This window comes from Botrytis deweyae, assembly GCF_014898535.1.
Source record: "Botrytis deweyae strain B1 chromosome Unknown BDEW_030, whole genome shotgun sequence".
Lineage (NCBI taxonomy): Eukaryota > Fungi > Ascomycota > Leotiomycetes > Helotiales > Sclerotiniaceae > Botrytis > Botrytis deweyae.
Window position 1 is genome coordinate 65,351 of NW_024066237.1, and position 19,940 is coordinate 85,290.

At 43.6% G+C, this 19,940-nt stretch overlaps 8 protein-coding genes across 8 annotated transcripts; 3 read left to right on the top strand and 5 right to left on the bottom strand.

Moving 5' to 3' along the window:
• Nucleotides 1–177: 177 nt before the first annotated feature.
• On the bottom strand, nucleotides 178–1,813 carry EAE98_009682 (uncharacterized protein; the record flags this gene model as incomplete). Its single annotated transcript, XM_038957303.1, has 3 exons — nucleotides 794–1,813; nucleotides 648–681; nucleotides 178–599 (listed from the first exon to the last, which is right to left on the bottom strand). Exons 1-3 carry the CDS (start codon nucleotides 1,409–1,411, stop codon nucleotides 178–180), a joined length of 1,074 nt encoding a protein of 357 aa, XP_038806242.1. The 5' UTR covers nucleotides 1,412–1,813.
• A 688-nt stretch (nucleotides 1,814–2,501) lies between these two features.
• Nucleotides 2,502–8,558, bottom strand: EAE98_009683 (uncharacterized protein; the record flags this gene model as incomplete). Its single annotated transcript, XM_038957304.1, has 1 exon — nucleotides 2,502–8,558. The coding sequence occupies one exon, from the start codon at nucleotides 8,556–8,558 to the stop codon at nucleotides 2,502–2,504; it is 6,057 nt and encodes a 2,018-aa protein (XP_038806243.1).
• Nucleotides 8,559–8,857: 299 nt separating this feature from the next.
• EAE98_009684 (uncharacterized protein) lies at nucleotides 8,858–9,673 on the top strand (the record flags this gene model as incomplete). The annotated part of the gene is made up of 5 exons (XM_038957305.1): nucleotides 8,858–8,878; nucleotides 8,930–9,012; nucleotides 9,072–9,154; nucleotides 9,208–9,573; nucleotides 9,633–9,673. The coding sequence occupies 5 exons, from the start codon at nucleotides 8,858–8,860 to the stop codon at nucleotides 9,671–9,673; spliced, it is 594 nt and encodes a 197-aa protein (XP_038806244.1).
• Nucleotides 9,674–10,126: 453 nt separating this feature from the next.
• Nucleotides 10,127–10,834, bottom strand: EAE98_009685 (uncharacterized protein; the record flags this gene model as incomplete). Its single annotated transcript, XM_038957306.1, has 5 exons — nucleotides 10,127–10,423; nucleotides 10,480–10,495; nucleotides 10,551–10,599; nucleotides 10,659–10,685; nucleotides 10,804–10,834. The coding sequence occupies 5 exons, from the start codon at nucleotides 10,832–10,834 to the stop codon at nucleotides 10,127–10,129; spliced, it is 420 nt and encodes a 139-aa protein (XP_038806245.1).
• Nucleotides 10,835–11,770: 936 nt separating this feature from the next.
• Nucleotides 11,771–12,340, bottom strand: EAE98_009686 (uncharacterized protein; the record flags this gene model as incomplete). The annotated part of the gene is made up of 1 exon (XM_038957307.1): nucleotides 11,771–12,340. One exon carries the CDS (start codon nucleotides 12,338–12,340, stop codon nucleotides 11,771–11,773), a length of 570 nt encoding a protein of 189 aa, XP_038806246.1.
• A 220-nt stretch (nucleotides 12,341–12,560) lies between these two features.
• Nucleotides 12,561–12,988, top strand: EAE98_009687 (uncharacterized protein; the record flags this gene model as incomplete). The annotated part of the gene is made up of 5 exons (XM_038957308.1): nucleotides 12,561–12,563; nucleotides 12,619–12,675; nucleotides 12,727–12,771; nucleotides 12,829–12,913; nucleotides 12,960–12,988. The coding sequence occupies 5 exons, from the start codon at nucleotides 12,561–12,563 to the stop codon at nucleotides 12,986–12,988; spliced, it is 219 nt and encodes a 72-aa protein (XP_038806247.1).
• A 386-nt stretch (nucleotides 12,989–13,374) lies between these two features.
• EAE98_009688 (uncharacterized protein) lies at nucleotides 13,375–15,976 on the top strand (the record flags this gene model as incomplete). The annotated part of the gene is made up of 4 exons (XM_038957309.1): nucleotides 13,375–13,555; nucleotides 13,618–13,935; nucleotides 13,985–15,711; nucleotides 15,947–15,976. 4 exons carry the CDS (start codon nucleotides 13,375–13,377, stop codon nucleotides 15,974–15,976), a joined length of 2,256 nt encoding a protein of 751 aa, XP_038806248.1.
• A 1,824-nt stretch (nucleotides 15,977–17,800) lies between these two features.
• Nucleotides 17,801–19,322, bottom strand: EAE98_009689 (uncharacterized protein; the record flags this gene model as incomplete). Its single annotated transcript, XM_038957310.1, has 4 exons — nucleotides 17,801–18,346; nucleotides 18,535–18,773; nucleotides 18,988–19,006; nucleotides 19,278–19,322. 4 exons carry the CDS (start codon nucleotides 19,320–19,322, stop codon nucleotides 17,801–17,803), a joined length of 849 nt encoding a protein of 282 aa, XP_038806249.1.
• Between the last annotated feature and the right edge of the window lie 618 nt (nucleotides 19,323–19,940).

The following is a 19,940-nucleotide window of genomic DNA, read 5'->3' on the forward strand; positions in this document are numbered from 1 at the left end:
CATTCAAAAGGCTTAAAATATCAATATTTCAAAATTAAAACGACCTGAACTAGCACATGCTAGACCCCCAATGGCACTTTTGACATTTGAGGTATCAATACATGGAATGTTGCTATATGGGGTTATTACCGTAGATATAATTTAGCGACATATTTTCAACAATATACTCATCTCAAGCTATCGTGCCGAGCGTGTTCTTAACCTTACTTCAAAAGGTTTCCGTTCTACAACTGTAAAAACCCTTTGTTCTGCCCATTTCAAATTCCCAGCCTCACTATCCACCTTCTCCAAATCAAACCTCCACACCATTCTCGCAAGCACAAGTTGCAATTCGGCCATCGCCAGAGGTCTCCCAATACAAGAGCGAGGACCTACGCCAAAAACTTGAACTGCATTGCGATTGTCGTTGTGAAAAGGAGACGAAGAATCGTTGGCTGCGAGCCATCTCTCGGGGTGAAATTCAGATGGTTTGTGGAAACATTCAGCCGATAGGGAGATGGAGAGGGGATGCACGTTGACGAATATATTTGGCGGGAGATTGTATGTATCCGCATACGCGGCCGCCGTCTGGAGGTACGACGCGCGGGAGACCGACGGGACTGTGGATTGTTAGGTTGGGGATACGGGTACGGAAATGGGGTTCTCACGTGGGATTGCAGAGTCGGAAGCCTTCTTGGATGACTGCGTTTAGATAGGTGGTTTCCCTCAGTGTCGCAATTGATATGTCCTCTTCGTCCGCAAATTTCTCGCGGATTTCCGAGGTGAGAATGCGGAGTTTCTCAGGGTTGTTCACGAGATTATTCGTAATGCCGCTGAGAACACTGACTGTCGTTTCGCTTCCGGCTACAATGATAACGCTAGCTGTCGCTTGCAACTCCTGAATCGTCAATCCTTCTTTCCCGTCCTCATCCCGTTTAATCAGAGAGATGATATCCGGTCTCGGGGTCTCTCTCTCCAGCCGACGATTTATTTTCTCCACAGCTAGATTCCAATGCTCCATCTGTTTCCGCACCACACTCTTCGGCACAAAATACGCAAGCAGCCAACTCAATCCCGGATAGTACCCCAGCGCCGCTCGATACGTCGCTGCGCGCAGAGAGCTAAAGATCATCGCAACCCAGGGATGATATTCCTCGCTCTCCAAACATCGAAATGATTCCCCGAAGCCCAAATCGCCAATGAGATCAAAAGTAAAGAACCCATACCAGCGCACGATATCCACAACCACACTCTCGCCCGCATGCGCATTCGCATTCTGCTCTGCGAGATCTCGCAAGCGGCTCATCAGAGCATCAACATACATCCTAACCATCCCCTCCTGATTCCCCAGCGCCCGCTCCGTAAACGCGCGCTCCATTGCCCCGCGAAATCGGCGATGCGTCGCGGGCTCCAGCGCATTAAGTACGGACATTGGTCTCCCGGTCTTGACACCATGCCAGAGGGGACTTTTCGGGAACGGGGGAGTGCGTCCGTGATTCGAATAGATATCGTGCCAGGCCTGCGGGGAGGCGAAGGAGAGTTCGTCGGGGGCGAGACGCACGACGGGCCCGTGTTTTTTGTGGAGAGCGGTCACGTCGTGTGCGAGATGGCCATGCCAGAGGGAGGTGAGGCACGGGATGCGGGTGCAGATCCAGGGGAGGGGACCCGGGAATCGGGAGAGCGGGTGTAGGTAGATGGTGTGGATTGTGTGGGAGATTTGGTACTGCGGATATCGATTGTGAGTGAGTACGCGATGTGATAGCAGGGAGTTTTTATGGATACGTACGAGGATGAATACTGCGAGTGCAGCAAACCCCGCATTCTTCGAATGTTAATTCGGGAGAAATTAGACGAGGAAAAAAGGGATTCATATTTTCCTCCTGGAGATTTGAACATAGACTTGAGAAATCTCTATCTATCTAAAGTTTGGTACTATTCCATACAGCTTGAAATACTTTAAAAAGTTGAAAACAAAAACATAAAGTGGCTCTTTATTTGCATGTATGTAGGTACTTATATACATATATATCTGAGATTAATTAATTGAAGAGGGGTAAAGATATTCCAACTCATTCAAATTTCAAACAGTTGATCTTACTTGCATACTGTGTGCCACATGTATCTAATCTATGTACCCAAGGGTTCGAATAATTTCATCCAGTTTCTTGATTGCAAAATCCAACTGTTGTAATTGTGTACCCTCATTATACATAGGGTTTCCGCCGAAAAGTCGGAATTGACCAAAAAATGGTAGAGATAGAAGTGTTCATGGAAAACAATGTGAACTTCACATCTATTTTGGCCCACCCCTTGATGGGCGTCAATCAAGATCCCACTTTCAACATCTATAGAGGGGGATTCTGATTTGGGAAAGAATCTTGAATAGTAGGTATATCATGATTTCATATTTTATTCTGTATATTGGTGTACGCGTTCGTATATTCATATTCATGTATGCATCTATTTACTTCATCCTCCGTCTTTACCTCTCTATCCTCTCACACTGACTGCCTTCACCCTTCTCATTTTCCCTTCCCCTTCCCATCTTTCCCTTTTCCCTCGTCTTCAACCCTAACCCTCATGACATCTGGTACCTCTACCCCTTCAACCTTATAAATCAACCCCCTATATCCATCACTGACAACCCAAACATCGAATACTCTCCCGTCCATAATATTTCCCTCCTCTCCTTCTTCCGTTCCAGGAAATTTAAGTGTTGCTTTTGCTTGAGGTTTGACTCCTACACCTATCACACTGGTATTTTGTTTTCCCTCATCTCCATTGCCAACATTTCCATTCTGAGCACCTTTACCCTTCAAGTTGGTCTTAGGAGCACTCCAACCCAATCTCTTAATAGCAGCTACCTCATCACTTCCTTTGCTACAGAGCACAACAAACCATCCCTCACTCTGACTCTTGGGGAATCGAGGCGCATACATTTTTCCCTCCTTATCCACCAGTCCATTAAGTCTCTTGATTACAACATCCATTTTCAACGCCGTAACATTTTGTACTTCAACTTTCAAGTTCGGTATCATATTTGCTGCTTTATCAAAAGCTTGTGTATTTCTACTTGGAAGTTGTAGTTTATTTTTGAGAGATTGATACGCGGTTTGAGGTAAGGCTGAGAATTGTTGAAGTGATGTGGGAATGTCGTTGTCCTTGGATGGTTTGAAATCAGGAACTACACCAGGGAAGATGGACAAAGCGTGATCTTCCGGCCAACGAGCTGATTTGATACATTGAAGTAAAGTGATCATTTGCACAACGCTTGATAGGTATCCCAATTCCGTAAGGACATCGATGGAAGCTTGAATGATACGGATAGCTTGGTCGAGAACACTGGTTTGATCACCCACATAATCAGAAATGGGAAGATCAATCCTGCTCATGTGGGCCTGAAGTAACAAAAATGCTTTCACGTGAGGATCCCACATTGGAAGGCCATTGAAATGTGCTGCATCTGCTGGGAGAGGTAAGTTCTTGGAAAGCTCAATGTTAATGAGATCTTCGTTGTGGCGAACCGGGAGTTCGTCGTATTCGGTTGCGGAAGACATCCAAGAAAGTACATCGCGGAATGAAGCATTTGGTTTAGCATGTTTGACTAGGTGACGAATAGTTTTGTGCGAAAGATAGTAGTAGGACATGATTTTTCCGAGAGGGGTAGAATCGATATTGCCATTAGGGTAGATTTCCAGACATTGGGATTCGGCGAGCTCGTCCAATGACTTATCTACCATTGAGATCATGTAATCATTGGCCATTTTTTGAGCAGCAATGGTATTGTGTTCTTCGGCCGAGATCTCAAGACCATAGTATGAAGGGTTTTTATGGAGACGTCGGAAGAAGAATGTCCAGGTTAGATAATCTAGGGCATCTTGTTTGGTAGTGATGGTTTCAGCGGATACTTCAGCTCCAAGATGGTTGTCTAGAACGTTGTGAAGAGAGGATTCTACTGGGAAACCTGTATGTAGGAAATGTTTGTAAAATGCTTTCTTTGAATCTTGAGTGAAGATACGAGCGATTCCTGACGTATCGAATTGAGGACGTCCAGCACGACCCAACATTTGCAGTACATCTGTCAAGTCCATATCTTTGTATCCTTCAGTCTTAGCGTCGAAGAACTGAGTACCCTTTACAACGACTAAATGAGCTGGAAGATTGACACCCCAGGCTAGAGTGGATGTTGCAACAAGAATCTGAATCTTGTTGTTGGCAAAGAGCTCTTCGGCCAACGAACGATCAGATTCAATCAGACCAGCATGATGCAAACCAATCCCAAAACTCAGGGCTTCCTTCAAAGCGTCATCCTTGACTCGGGCAAGGTTCAGTTGGAGATCTTCCTCAGACATCTTGACAAATCGACGAGGGTTATCCTCCATACCACAGAAGTTGATCAAATCCTTAGCTGTCAAACGTGTTTGTCTACGGGAAGCAACAAAAACAATGACCGGTTTTTCTGGACTGTGTGTTTTGATGGCTAAGAAAGTCGGTCTGTTCATAGATTGCATTAGGGGGCAGAAGCCTCGAACCTCTGGGAAACCATCGATGAAAATTTCCAATGGAACAGGTCTAACGGAATGCCTGAAGTTAAACAGTCCTTCCTTAACACCAAGCCAGTTTCCTAAATCCATAGCATTGGCGCACGCAGTCGACATACCCATAAGTCTAACTGAGTTATTGGTCTGGGTTGCAATGTAATTCATACGAGAAACAATAATTTCCAAAATAGGGCCACGATCTCCACCAAGCAAATGAATTTCATCGATAATAACCAAGCTAACTTGTCGAACATAACCTCTCGTAGTCCACGAACGACTAATACCATCCCATTTTTCTGGCGTAGTAATAATGATGTCCGCATCTCGAATAGTTCGCGTATCAGGTGTATTGTCACCAGTTAACTCAACCAATTTCAAGCCCATTTGTCGAGTTAATCTAGCCCCCCAATCTTTAACTCGCTCTCGAACAAGTGCTTTCATGGGAGCGATGTAGACAACCTTAGAGCCAGGCTTCTCTCGGAATGCCCACCACATAGCCAACTCACAAGCAATAGTCTTTCCAGATCCGGTTGGTGACCCAAGAAGAACATTTGCTGGTGTATGATATAAAGTGTGAAAGATCTGAGTTTGCATAGGATTGAAAAACTGGAAACGTTTGCCATAAATCTCTTCTAGAGCCGGGTTCTTCAGGGCAGTAATTGGTAGAGGTTGAAGATTCAAAAGATCAGTGTACACACTTTCGGTGTCAGGTCTAATTAAATGTTGGAAAGAAATTGGATACACCGTTTCTGCGCCCAACCACCTATCGGAAACTGCTCTTACATAGATCTGCGTAGGGAGCGGATCCGATAGTGGGATAGTGAAGCTGAGTTCGTGGTCGTCGTATAACTTCTTTCTGTTCAAAATGAAGAACTCATGATGGTATATTTCAGAAGTCTCCGAGTTCTCAACCCAGATCCAATAACTTTCAGATGTACCATTGTGGCGATCGTTCCACTTGAACTCCGGCGTGAGGTAAAGACGGATTCTCAAAACATCTCTATTCAGTGGAGCGATTTCGGCTTCCACGCTGAGTGTAGGAAAGTTATCAAGAATTCTTGAGATTGTTCTTCCAGCACCAGGATTGTGTACCATGGCACCAATTTCAGCTGCATCCATCTCCTTTAGAGTTTCAATGGAAAGATTTTCCTTATCATCAAGCTGTTTGAGGATTGGCTGTGCTAGCTCAAATTGATGAAGAGGATGTTGGAATGGCCAGATTCTCTTCTCAATTGACTTGCATAGTGAGAGAAGCACGAGACATTGGTGGCCCCAACGACGATTCAAAGCAATCATGAATAATGCACGACAAATTCTGGCCGATTGCTGAGCAACGTAGTTTGTATCGTTGGCTAGAGCAAAGTCCTCAAGTTTGGCTCGAGATATGTAAGACTGTAAGAGAATATTCGTCTTGGCGTGTGAGGAATCAGTTCCACCTTTTACCTGACAAGGAGAGAAATCTTCTCTCAAGCTGGTAAGCTCCTTTGACTCGCTGTCTCTTGATTGAATTTGATCAAACTCTCCGCTCATAGCAATCATCGTGAGGACATCAGCTTCGGAAGATTGAGGTTGCATCATGGTGTTGAATATCTGAATACTGGTATGGAGGACATAAAATTGACTTGCAATACGTCCAACATCCTTACTTCTGAGCTCCTCAGTCGTTTCATTGAAGATAATCATTTGGCTTTGCTGAAGTGTCTTTGCTGCTTGAATGCATAGTTGTCTTCGACGCTGTACCAAATTTGGATCATCGCGAGCTTCAGCCCAATCGATACCATAAGTCAAAGGATCTCTCTTCATTCGGACGAATAAATAAGAGTATCCAAGCCATGCGACAGCTTCGGGGATCGATGTGACTGTCCCCAAACCGATTTCAGCGTTAAGATTATCCACAAGATGTTTCGAGAATCGAGACTCGATAGGGACTTGTGATGTGACGGCCTGGAGGTAGTGATCAAGCTTATCTGCTGTCGTGCAAATCATACCGATACCAGTATCCTGAAATTGTGGTCTACCTGCACGACCGAAAATTTGAAGAACGTCCAAGATTCCAAGGTCAATAAATTTACCGTCTTGAGCACTGTAAACTTGTGTGCCTTTGATTACTACTGCTGCAGCGGGCAAATTAACACCCCATGCCAAGGTAGCTGTACAGACAAGAACTTTAAGAACACCGCTTCCAAATAATCTCTCCATCAGGTTTCTGTCTGAACGAGCCATACCTGCATGATGAATACCAATACCTTTTGGTACTAACTCCCGAAGTTCACGACCTCGTGAGCTCTTCATATCCTTTACAGCTGCTTCATATTGAGGATGATTAGTGGGATCGAATAAGTCTACACAAACTTGCTCTATAGCCTTTTCATACAACATCTTAGCAGTGTTGAAAGTGTCCTTCCTCGAATGAACAAAGACCATGACTTGGTGATCAAGTTCCAGCATCTCTCGGACTTTTTCGAATGCAGTTGTATCAATATTCTCTCGTGATTGTCTGGTTCCAGCCTTCCCTTTAACTCCGATGAAGTGTTGTTCGAGAGGTACAGGTCTGAAGCTAGCGTCGAAATAGAACAGACCTGCATAACGATTGACTTTGAGGAAATCGGCCACATCGATGTAGTTTGGAAGGGTAGCAGAAAGTCCCACAATACGGATGAGAGATTGAGTGCTCTCAACTTGACGCTCAGTACGGGCAACTAATGATTCTAGGACAGAACCTCGATCATCGTGAAGCATATGTACTTCATCAATAATCAAAAGTCGAACCTTTTGAACCAATTCAGTATCTCCAGTGCCTTTCCGAGTGACCACGTCCCATTTTTCAGGAGTTGTGACGATAATTTGAGTTTGGGTGATTTCCTTCTTAGTGAGATGCATATCACCAGTAAACTCGCGAACTTGTATACCCAACCACGATAGACGACTACCTAGCTTTTGTGTAATTTCGGCTGCTAAGGCTTTCATTGGGGCGACATAGACAATCTTGAAGTCATTGAAATTAACCACAAAGTCTGAGGATTCGGGATTCTCTGATGGATGTGGTGAAACATTTTCTCCAATGGCATGAAGTATCGTAAGCATTGCTGCATCAGTTTTACCAGCACCAGTGGGAGCACAAATCAACATGTTTTCGCTGGTCTTGTATGCTATTGGATAGACCAAACTTTGCATTCGATTGAGAGACTTGTAACCCTTGAAAGTTCTCTTGCAAAGGCCATCCATCTCAGAAATCTCGACAAGTCTTCGACCTGCACCTAAAGTTCCAACCTTTCCAGCCGGGACAGTATATTCCGAGTATCTCTCGTGTTCTGTTCTCTCACTACCCACCGGTAGAGCATACTTCTTTCCTCTCGAATCCAGGATGTTACCAGCATGATGCGACTTGTACACGTGGGGGTATTTTTCTTCGTCGCGATTAATGGACGGTCCTAGTGCGGCATGTTTATGCTCATAATCTCTCTGTCTTAAGGCTGCTTCTCGTTCCTTCCTAGTCTGTAACTTTCCAGTAAAGATGCCGTCATCTTGAGTTCCAATAGAACGTGAAGCGGCGGTGATATCCTTACGGTGGGAGATGACTTCAATGGCAAATTCTATATCATCAAAGCCGATCATGTCAATCAAAGTGGATTGAAGCTCTTCCTCTCCACTATCAGACCCTAGAATTGCCATGATTTGTTCCTGAAGCTCGTTTCCTGAAAGTCCTTGCTTCCTCTGAGCAATCTCCATACATTTGCTCTTCAGCCATTGAGGTCCATAGTTGCCTGCACCTGCGGAGTCAGAAAGACTAGGAAAATCGTCGTTGACATCGCTGCTGGACAAATCATCATCCTCGTCACTGATGAAGTCCCAAACATCGTCCCCGCTATTTCCGGAAGTAAATTCATCATCGTCGTCGAAATCAACGTCGATATCATATGATTTAGTTTCCCCGTTCGTCGAGCTCGGAGGCAAATTCAACTCTGCCAAGGCGTTTTTCATAGCAGCAAGTTGGGCTTGCCATTGCACTTCAGCTGAGTCCCGCGTTGAAGAAGACATGATTTCCAAACAATCTAAATCAACTTCTCGAAAATGTAAAGTTCAAAGAAGATTTTAGTTTTTGCCATCATGAAATATAAATAAAGCTGCTTTAGCTGATTCACGCGGCGGGAAGTAATCAGTGGGGCCAACCGGGCATAATAAAATCCGTCGTCATACTGTAACCCCCATGTGATTGTACAGGATACAGCCCAGAGTTTCAACATCAAGAACAAAGCAAAGCCACATCCTTCCCAACCTACACCTATTTCCGCTATCTAGACTTCAATCATATCTACAATCAACCCCAAATCGCAAAAATGAAGTTGCATTATATCGGAGTTCGTTCGCAGATATCGCAGTGACAATGTTATCAGGCTGACCGCTATCAGATAATCAAGAACTCGGAGACCCCCTCACACGAGCTCTGCTGCGTGAAAGAGTTGAGCGCATATGGCCGATTTACTAGAAACAGGTTAGATTATTACTATCGTTCTGCGCGGGAACAGACTGGTTAATAGGATGAATGTACAGTTACGGCGAATTCATGACGGTTTTCAGTAAGACAGTCGCTGAACGAACAAAGCCTGGCCAAAGGCAAGACATTGAACAAGATAGTAAATCTCAACTCCTCCAAATTACACCAAGACCCTCTTCCTAACAATATCAGGTAACACATTCCATGCCTATGGACGTTCCGAAGGTGTTTGTGGTATAATAATTTCCGACCACGAATACCCAGCCCTCGTCGCCCATCAACTTCTCTCCAAAGTCGTCGACGAGTTCCTAAATGCACACCCTCGATCAGAATGGGCCGATTCAAACCCAACTCTCTCATTCCCCGAACTAAACGACTATATTGTGAAATACCAGGACCCGCAACAGGCAGATAGCATCATGAAAATCCAAAAGGAATTGGATGAGACGAAGATTGTGTTGCATAAGACTATTGAGAGCGTTTTAGAGAGAGGCGAGAAGATTGATACATTGGTGGCAAAGAGTGATGGGTTGAGTGCACAGAGCAAGATGTTCTATAGTGAGTTCTTTTTTATTACGATGGGAATTTACAAGGGCTTTTACTAATACATAAAATAGCACAAGCAAAGAAGCAGAACTCATGCTGCGTGGCTATGTAGATTGATGTATTTGGTTAGCTATGGCGTTCTCATCTTTTTTGATAGCATTCTCGCAGACATTGTTTCGATTGGAGGATGTAAATTGCAGTTTGAGGTTCGGGAATATTGGCGAGTGAGGTCGCAAAGTGGCTTAACTTTCAAGGCGACGTCTTAATACTTGAATGGTACAAATGCAAATGCTTGGTAGTCTTCAATATTTCCTCGTCATTCGTTGGCGAAATATAAAGGAGCATATGCTCTACTTTACTGTTTGCCATCTAGTCTATACCTCATCAGAAGCCTGAATGTGAGCCAGTTTGGTGCCCCTTTTCATATACAGTCTAAATCGTCGTGAAAAACTAGGACATAGCGTCGTTCAAGCTCAGCTCGTCTCGTCCTATAACATCGTGTACATGTTCCGTGTTCCTTCGTAGTTCTTGTTGAAATTTCGTGGGTATCTGCCTGTCCCCTTTCTCAGACAGGTAACTCTGCTCCCCTCATTGCAACTCCGCTTCTATCGACCATGGCTCCGATGTATGGGCCAATAATCGGTATGTTCCTTGCGAACCCAGCTATAGTCCCTAGGAAGTCACCAAACAAGATAAATATGCCGTACAATTCCACCAGAAATCCTGTAAATGGCCACCTCATGAGGATGAGTGCAAGTCCAGCGAAAAAGGCTCCAGTCCCCTTAAGCTTTTGTCTCCGCGCAAAGAACGCCATTGTTTTTTGTGGTCCAATTATGACAGTTAAGCCGATTAAAAAGAGAATCTATATCGACATATTGTAAGCCAGGAAGTCCTGTTTCAAATCCAGAGAATACGCACATTTCCCATTGCGAGCCTACAAGTTTGTTAGTATCACCTTCCTTTGGATCTTACGGAGAGTTCAAACATACATAGCTCTATCAAAAAACATCATAACACCTCCGATCAGGAAGAACCCGCCTTTCAAGACCTAATTAGCTACACTAGATCTGAAGCACAAACCGTAGAATTTCACCTACCACCTGAACAAAAGGCTACCCCAATCTCTATACAAAGTATCCATTAGCATAAACCCTACGGAATAACATAGCATGCTTGAACTGGATCAATTGAACTCGGCGCAAATGGTCCAGAACCATCTAGCTGTTGAAGTCAAGAACGTACTTTGGGAATCTGATAACCACATGGTAGGCATTTTGAATATCCTCCGAACCCGGGATTAGCAATGCGTAAGTATTTGGAGATTTCTACCAAACACACTCGTAGTACAACAGTTGGTAGTAGAAGTAAAGTTGTCCTTAATGATCTTTTGTTGGAGTTCATTGAAAGAACGCGGCTTAGACGCGTCCGTGCTCATGACATGAGTTAGCGTCATATGCAGACCACAAAAGCTTAAATATAAATTTTACTCGGATTTCTCGAGTCTCATCTTGTCTGACACTCTTCACCAAAGCTATTCTTTGAATTGAAGATATTGAAACAACCACAATCGATATGTCAATTAGTAATATTGACTAAAACATGAGATGTGTCGATATGCCAAGCAACAAGATTTGGAAGGAAATGCAAAGGAAATGTACTCTTTCAGGTCTCTCTTCACCTGCCTCGAAGTATCAATCCTATTGCACACTTGCATGAGGTAAAGTATTATGATTGCCACGACGAACCAGGACAATTTGTCCTGGTGACTGAGTTTCATTCTCTATATGTTCTCGGTACCACGTCATCTCTACTCGAGTAGGCAGATAATATTCATGATCGCGATTAAGCCGGAGCGTATTCCTGAACCAATCATTGAAAGATGATTGGTGGGTAGAATGAGCTTGACTTTGTCGGTCAGACATATCCTCGTACTGATTTCGACCATTCCTGAACCTTTCTTCTTCGACAGCCTGAAAGGCTGATTCTATCCATCTCAATCGTACAAATCTTCCACCCAGAAGTCTGTTCTTGCCCCTTGATCCTTCTGCCAGTATATATACACGAATATAGTCAAGTAACCATCCTGAACCTTCGCGCATTGCGCATCGCTTGCCAATCTTCGGAGATGGTGAACTGTGTGTTGAGCAAAGCCCAGGCCGAGCATTACACCTTTTCCAAATGCTCCATCGTAGTGCACTATCATCGCCCTTCACTTCAAGATAGTATGAGCTCCTCGTACTTCCAAATACTGCTCTGCAACCCCCTGACCTAAAGATCTAACAACCCCAAACACCTCTTTGTTGTGATATCGTAGCCTCGTCTTTGGATCTGTATATGGCGCTGGTAATCCTGTGATATCGCAATAATGTTTTGAATGTGCTAGAGACGGTGCTGATTCAATATTCGTGTATGTTGCAGTAGGTGCATTAGAAAAGCCGTTCGTCCTCATGTTTCGTTCCAATACCAACTTCGATAAGTTCTTGGAAGCTTGCGCGAGATTTGGTTGAAGTGTAGGAGCGCTCGTAGGGGCAGGTGTCATATCACCATCAGTTGAGGTTGCATTATCTTCAGAAAAGGGTGTTGCAGCACCGCTGTTATCTTGTGTTGGCATAAGTGACGCTTCCTTTCGAACGGCGTCGCCGAGAATGGTCTTAATATTCTTGTTGCGACGCTGATTAGGTCTCCAGTGTGTATTTCGAAAGGGTTTTCTTATTGAGTGGACATCAAGCTTTTCGATGAGCGCTTGATGAGCTTCAGCTTCTGGAGTTGCTGGCGCCATGATTGATGACGATTGGTGGTTGATTTATGATTGTTTGATTGAAGTTGAATTGAATTGCTCTGCCTTCCTTCCGCCTTGTTGATTGAGCTTCGAGCTTCACAACAGCCGACCAATCAGGCAACGCATGAAACTTGGGTCAATATTTACTATAAACACCAACAAAACAGTGACTTTGTCAAACATCACATTTCATAACCAAACCACATTGAAGGTAGAGACTATGGTAAGGTTAAATATGACAAGCTTCTATCGTATACAGGATAATGAACGTTATATAGGAAAATCCTCACGAGCACCAGCAAAACTTGCTTCTCTCACGAATCATCACCAACGTAGTAAGCATTTCAAGCACACCCACCAAGGTATCACACTAATTCCACTGCTAGGAGAAACTCAATGAAGCCATCATGCTTTTGAACAAGAATCTCCAGGTATGAGAGGGCTAGCAATCGCCGGTAAATGGTTACATGTAGCTGAACCAGAATTAGGAGATCAATAACGCAAACACCAATGTTGTTTTGGTTGCAGACATGTTCAAGAACTATCAATCCAATGTTCTCTTTCATTTAGAAGGTACTTAATTTTAACTGCCACAAGACTATTGCTAATTCGTTGAAAGCTACCGACAGTCTCAAAGAGCCATCATGATAGAACTGAAGAGAGTCTTCGTGGGCAAGGAGCTGGCGTTTTATGGCGGAGGTTGATACTTAGAATGATTTCTGATTAATGACTTAAAAAGATAATTTTCCACGACTTTTATTAAAAATATCCTACAAAATCTGGTGATGTAGATTGTAGATATACCTCGTAGATAGAGCAAGGTTAATCGTGATCTCCACAAGTAACTGATACATGCATCTCAGCCTTGCCACAAAAATCTAGCCTTGTGAAGCGACAACATCATAAAGAGCAATAATTACCACTAAAGAGCTTGTCGTTAATACGTGTACTATTTAATCGATTCTTTCGGTCGCAAGGGTATACAAACAATGATTTAGACCGCAACGAAAACCAACCACTACCTCTCTAGGAAGATGTCGCCCTCTGCCATGGACCTCGATGCGCCTGCATCAGAGCAACAAAACTCAATACCTCCTCCTACTCTATATCCTGCGAAAGATCTTCACTTTGACAAATATGTCGAGCCTCAGCCAGATGGATATCGAACAGCCAAATCGCGGGGATCTGGTCAAGCTGCGATAGTAATTGACAATGGTAATTCTGCGCTGAGCATTATGACTTGCACATCTCAAAGATACTAATACTTTTTGCTACAGGCTCATCGGTGACTCGAGCTGGCTGGTCCTTCGAGGACTCACCACGTCTCAATATCTTACCGCTTTTCTCTAAATATAGAGACAGGAAGATGGGCAAAACGTATTCGTTTGTTGGCGCCGATGTCTATGCAGATACTACAGCTAAGGGCCACATGAGAAATGCCTTTGAGGCGGGAAGCGGGATTGTTAGCAATTGGGATGTTATGGAGCAAGTACTGGATTGTATCTTTCTTAAATTGGGCGTCGACTCAGAAGGAAGTGTGGACATGCCTATTGTTATGACGGAAGCTGTCGCAAACTTACCGTACTCAAGGAAATGTATGGACTTCCCATTGAACCTACGAATTCTGCTAACGAAACGGGATAGCTATGACCGAAATCATATTTGAGTGTTATGGAGCACCATCTGTGGCTTACGGAATCGATTCTTTATTTTCGTACGACTACAATGGGGGCAAGACAGGACTTGTTGTATCTTCTTCCCACAGCTCTACGCATCTGATTCCGGTTTACAATTCGAAGGCCATGCTTACCCAGGCAACAAGATTGAATTGGGGTGCATCACAAAGCGCCGACTACCTTTTAAAGCTCATCAAACTAAAGTATCCTAGCTTTCCAGGAAAGCTGGCTGCCACTCAAACGGAATACATGGTACAAGATCATTGTTACTTATCCCGAGATTATGATGAGGAAGTGAGCAAGTATCTCGATTGGACAGGGTTGGAAGACAGAGACCGTGTCATACAATATCCGTATACAGAAGTCATCGAGGTACAAAAAAGCGAAGAAGAGTTAGCCAAGATTGCAGAGAAGAGAAAGGAGAGTGGTCGAAGATTACAAGAACAAGCCGCCAAAATGCGACTTGAGCGATTAGTTCGCAAAGAACAAGAACTTGAGTACTACAGACATCTACAAGGCAGGTTAGTAGACCAAACAAAAAAGGAAATTAAAAGATTACTCGACGCCGAAGAGTTGAAAGACGAAGCTGCTCTCGAAAAAACCATCAAGGAACTTGACAAAAGCATTCGTAAGGCTCGAACTAAGGATGTCGGTGGACCGGAAATCGAGGAAGAAGTCGAAGAACCAGATTACTCTATGCTTGAAATTCCAGATGAGCAACTAGACGAAGCAGGCCTCAAACAAAAGCGTCATCAACGTCTCATGAAATCCAATAACGAAGCCCGCGCTCGTGCCAAGGCAGAAAAGTTGGCAGAAAAAGCTCGTATCGCGGAAGAACAACGCATAGATGATGAAAAGCGAGAAAATGATCTCGAAGGATGGCTTCAAGAGCGTCGAGAAGCTCGAGCTACTATGCTTCAAAAGATTAAAGACAGAGAACGTCTCAAAGCAGACCTAGGAAACAGAAAAAGTCTCGCGAGTCAAATCCGTATGAAGAGTATCGCAAACCTAGCATCCGATAACCCGACTAAAAAGCGTCGTCGCGGAGGCGATGACGATAACTTCGGTCAGAATGATGATGATTGGGGAGTCTATCGTACCATACAAACTGGAGACGGCGGTAGTGATGACGAGGAAGAAGAAGATCCTAGCGTTCTTCTCAAAACCCTCGAAGCGGATCTCCTCAAATACGATCCCGAATTCACGGATCAACATACCTTTGACGCGCAAACCGATTGGACCAAATCCCTCATCCATGCTTTTCTCCGTGGACCACGACCCTTCAATCCGGCCAGCACGGCGGAAGCCCACCAACTCCATCTCAACGTCGAGCGGATCCGCGTCCCGGAAGTTATTTTCAACCCCAGCATAGCCGGGCTGGATCAAGCTGGAATTGTGGAAATCGCAGCCGATATATTAAACCAGCGTATTTCAGGAGCGGGCATAAATCAGAAGGACTTCCTGAAAGATATCTTTTTAACAGGAGGAAACACGATGTGGCAAAACTTCGATGAGAGATTGAGAGAGGGGTTGAGAGCAAATTTGGAGGCGGGCACGGAAGTCAAGATTCGTAGGGCGAAGGATCAATTATTGGATGCGTGGAAAGGGGCTGCGAAATGGAGTTGTGGGGAGAGGTGGAAGGAAGCGAGGGTTACGAGGGAGGAGTATCAGGAGAAGGGTGGGGAGTATCTTAAGGTATGTTTGTTTGTTTTTTGTTTTGTATGTTTCTCTTCACTTCATTTCTATCCCTTTCTCTTCCCTCCCATTCATCATCTTCCATTCTATCATCACCCCATCAAATCTCTACACCCAACCTCCGAATCCGAATCCAAATCTGGGTCTACATGGATATCCGCGCCCCAGACAGATAGATTCATAGACGAAGTACAAGAAGCAAAAACCACCACACTTGACTAACATATGCGTGCAGGAACACGATCTCGGAAATGCATATTCGTGATCGATCGATCAATCATTCAATCATGCAAGCAATTCAATAGCATAATCAAAATCAAAATGAAAATCAATAATCACATCATACATCATGCGAAGAGAGAGCATAGTGTATCCTATCCTATCACATCATATCATGTTATATCAATTCAAATAGTTACTTACTTACTTATTCATCTACTTACCTATCTACCTGTCGCATGAGTGAGATGGGATGGGATAATATGAGATGGGATAAAATGAATTGAAACGAGACGAGTTACATAAGTTGGCATTTGGTTCTGGTTCTGGTTCTAATTCTAATTCTAATTCTAATTCTAATTCTGGTTTATTGGTTTATAGGCGTTAGTTACCTAGGTAGTTCATGTTATATTATATTATTTTACATCTACAATATATCATTATTTTATCTTTATTTCACTGCATCTCTCTCTCTCTCTCTCTCCCCCTTCTCTCTCTCTCTCTCCCTCTCCCTCTCCCTCTCTCTCTCCCTCTCCCTCTCCCTCTCCCTCTCCCTCTCTCTCTCCTAATAGTCGGCTCTCATAAGCGGCCGACTAGTTCCTAGTCGGGGAAAGCAAATGTCCCCGGAAAGCAAATTGTCCCCGTGAGATTTTGGGTGTAAAATACACCAAAATCATTCAATTTTATTAGAAATCTAGTTTATTTTTAGTACACAACCTTCAATTTTTGAATGATTTTTGAACTTTTTATATAATTATATTCAATAAGATTATAGCTTTCTAATAATATTAGACTTTTTCGAATTGCTTCAAAATTCATAGTATTATTCATAAAATTCAGATATTTTTCAATAAAAATCACAAAATCTACACCAAAATCTCACGGGGACAATTTGCTTTCCGGGGACATTTGCTTTCCCCGACTAGGAACTAGTCGGCCGCTTATAAGAGCCGACTATTATCTGTTTGTCTGTCCTTATATTGTTTATCCATATATCATAGGAAACTCTATGGATGGGATGGGATGGGATGGGATAGAAACTTCAAATTATTATTTTTATGGGAATTATAAAAGGGAGGGGGAGGGGGGAGAGAGAGAGAGAGAGAGAGAGAGAGAGAGAGAGATCATACATCTAATAATAATAATAATAATAATAATAATAATTCTTATTATAATTACTAAACCTACTAGACCTACTAAACCTACTAAAATAAAATAAAACTGCATTCTTTACAATAGACAGGGAAGGGGATGAGGAGAAGCCATTGCACATCAAAACATCAATAAATCTATTTCAGAATCTTGAATTTTCATCTCCTTGACTATTTGATGAGCAAGCAAGCACGCAAGCACTCACGCAAACTACCTAGCAAGCTAGCTAGCTAGTTAGCTAATGATTACACATGCGCATATTGTCCACCCACCCATATAACATCCGCCTATCCACCCATCCACCAAAAAGCCACCGTGCTGACGGTTATCCCTCGGAGGAGTGTCCTTTCGCATACATATATATCAACATTTTTTCCACACAATTCTGAAGTTTCCATACCATGTTCCCACTCCACTTACCATTGAAAAAAGATACCTCCCTGTACTAGAAACCACAATGAATAAACACATGTGAAAGAAGCGAAGAAGGAGACATCGAGAAAAGTCAGAAAAAGATGAACGCCTTGGTAAGAAATGGTAAAAGCAGAATCAGCAATATTGATTGATTGAAACACCCCTATGAGAGTGGGGTACCACTTTTATATAAAAGTAGGAACTCCACCCATGTGCCCTATCATAGCAAACCATCCCAAATAGCCTCCGTCTTTATCAACGCCTAAAAAGCAGAAGGAGAACAAGTTAAATCCTGTGTGAGGTATTACATAGCCATAGAAGTTGGTAGACCGTCATTGGCTATTTGTCCACCGGCCAGCTGTGAGCGTATGAGGTTCTCGTCATTAGAATCGTCATCCTTGAATCGTTTGTTTTCTTGGTGAGGTGGATATGCCTGTTGCGGTTGTTGCGGTTGTTGTTGTTGTTGCTGGTGACCTTGCTGCTCTTCACTGGGATGTTTGAGACTGGCCGCTGCTAGAGTTCTTGCGGCAGAAGGTTGGAGAGCACCCATAGGGGCCATTGGGGCAATGGGAGCTTCATGTCGTTGCATATGATCTATTGGCTCCATTTGTCTTTGTTGAGGTGGTGGAGGATGAGGGTGCTGCGATGGATGACTTAAGTTAATGTGTGGTGGTGGTTGTGGAAATTCGCCTTGTGATTCAATAAGTCGAGATTGAAGACGGATAATGTACTCGCGCAGAGAGTAATTCTCGGCATGGATCGCCTTATAATTATCCTCGAGTGCATGGAAATCACGGACTTGCTCTTCAAGCTTCTTGATATATCCTTCTTTGCGCTGACGAAATGCTCTCTGTGTGATAGATTATGTAAGCTTGGGTAATGGGATTTTTTTGGATGACATGAGAATTGACAAAGCAAGAGAACCATAAATCTCAACCCGACGTTATTTTTTTTTAACGAGCGATACTTCGCATCATAGCAACCTCACAAAGAATGCGCCAATGATAAAAATTTGCGATACGAATGAAAATTACGAACCTGAGCTGCGCGATTCTGAGCTGCACGCTTCGATTGTGAAAGCTCGCGTTTTCCACCCTTTCTACCATCTGCGTCGTCTCCTCCGCTTTCCGACATCATTTGTCCACCGATAGCAGGATCTATATTATGGTCGTGAGGTGAAGCACTACTCGAAGCTTGCACTTCGTGGTTATAGCCATGTGTCTGAGTATTATGATGCTGAGACTGCGAGGTCAAGTTCAAGAGCTGAGCTCTTAAATCTAGAGGAAGAAGTGAGGCGCGTCAGCAGGAGGCAACATAAACATGGGTGGTGCTATGGGAGTAGGAACGAAAGTTTAAATCGCGGCGCGAAATTATATGAAGATAATTCTGACTTATTCGACTCGTATAGCCGCATATACCTTATACTGGGATTGGGGGAACAAGAAACCGTTGTTGTGCTTGGTTATCAAAGGAGAGAAGGGGATGTTATACCATTATCTGCACTCATTTCCTGCGCGAGTGAGTCAGCTTTAAGATGCAATATCTTTTGGGAGAGGGGTTGTAAGGTGTTCGCGAGCACGCGAATGAGAAAGCTCAAGCTCGAGACTGTTTTTAGAATTGAACGTTGAAAGGAATTGAATGGAGGGGTATGACAAGACAAGTGAGGTAAGTCCATGAACCATGAACCACCGGAGTTACAGGCAAAGTAGTGAATGGGGAAGGATTGATAATAGTAGGTAGTAAAAGTAAGAAGTAAACATGATGAAAAGAGGAATACGAACCTGATTCTGCATTTGTGCTACCGGCGCGGGCGCGATTGATTGCATGATGGAAAGTTGTTATCAAAATCGTACCTCGATAGGTAGTGTAGTAGGTAATGGATACTGCTTTTTGGGACGTTTGGTTGTTTGAGGGGGGTGTTGATAGTTTTCCAACTTTCTTGAGTTTTGATTTGCTTGACAAATAGATTTATCAGAATGTTGACGTGACCTTTGATGGTGGGTGACTGGGGTCAGGATGGATGAGAGGTAGATGGGTAGGAAGGTATTGTGGTGTGTAGTGTGTATGTAGTATGTAGTGTGGAGGAAATCGGCAAAGTAACCCTTCGTAAAAGTGTACGACCGAAAAGGATGAGGTAAATGTAAAATGTAAAATGTTAAAATGTCAACGGCTGAATTATTATGCTCTTTGGTCGATTGATTACTCTGTATATGATTTCACCGTTTCTCGGGCTGGCTGGATCTGAATGGAGGTTGCTTGCTTATACGGAACGGAGTAGGACTGGACTGGACTTGAACTGGATAGGACTGGATGGACACTACAGTACCAATTTGGAGAGAGACCGCGAAATTCCGAGAGATAAAACACGTGATAGTAGCTGGTGATTTCCTCTTCAAAGATTTTCCGAGTTCATATATATACCTAGTACTGGTGTTGGTATATAC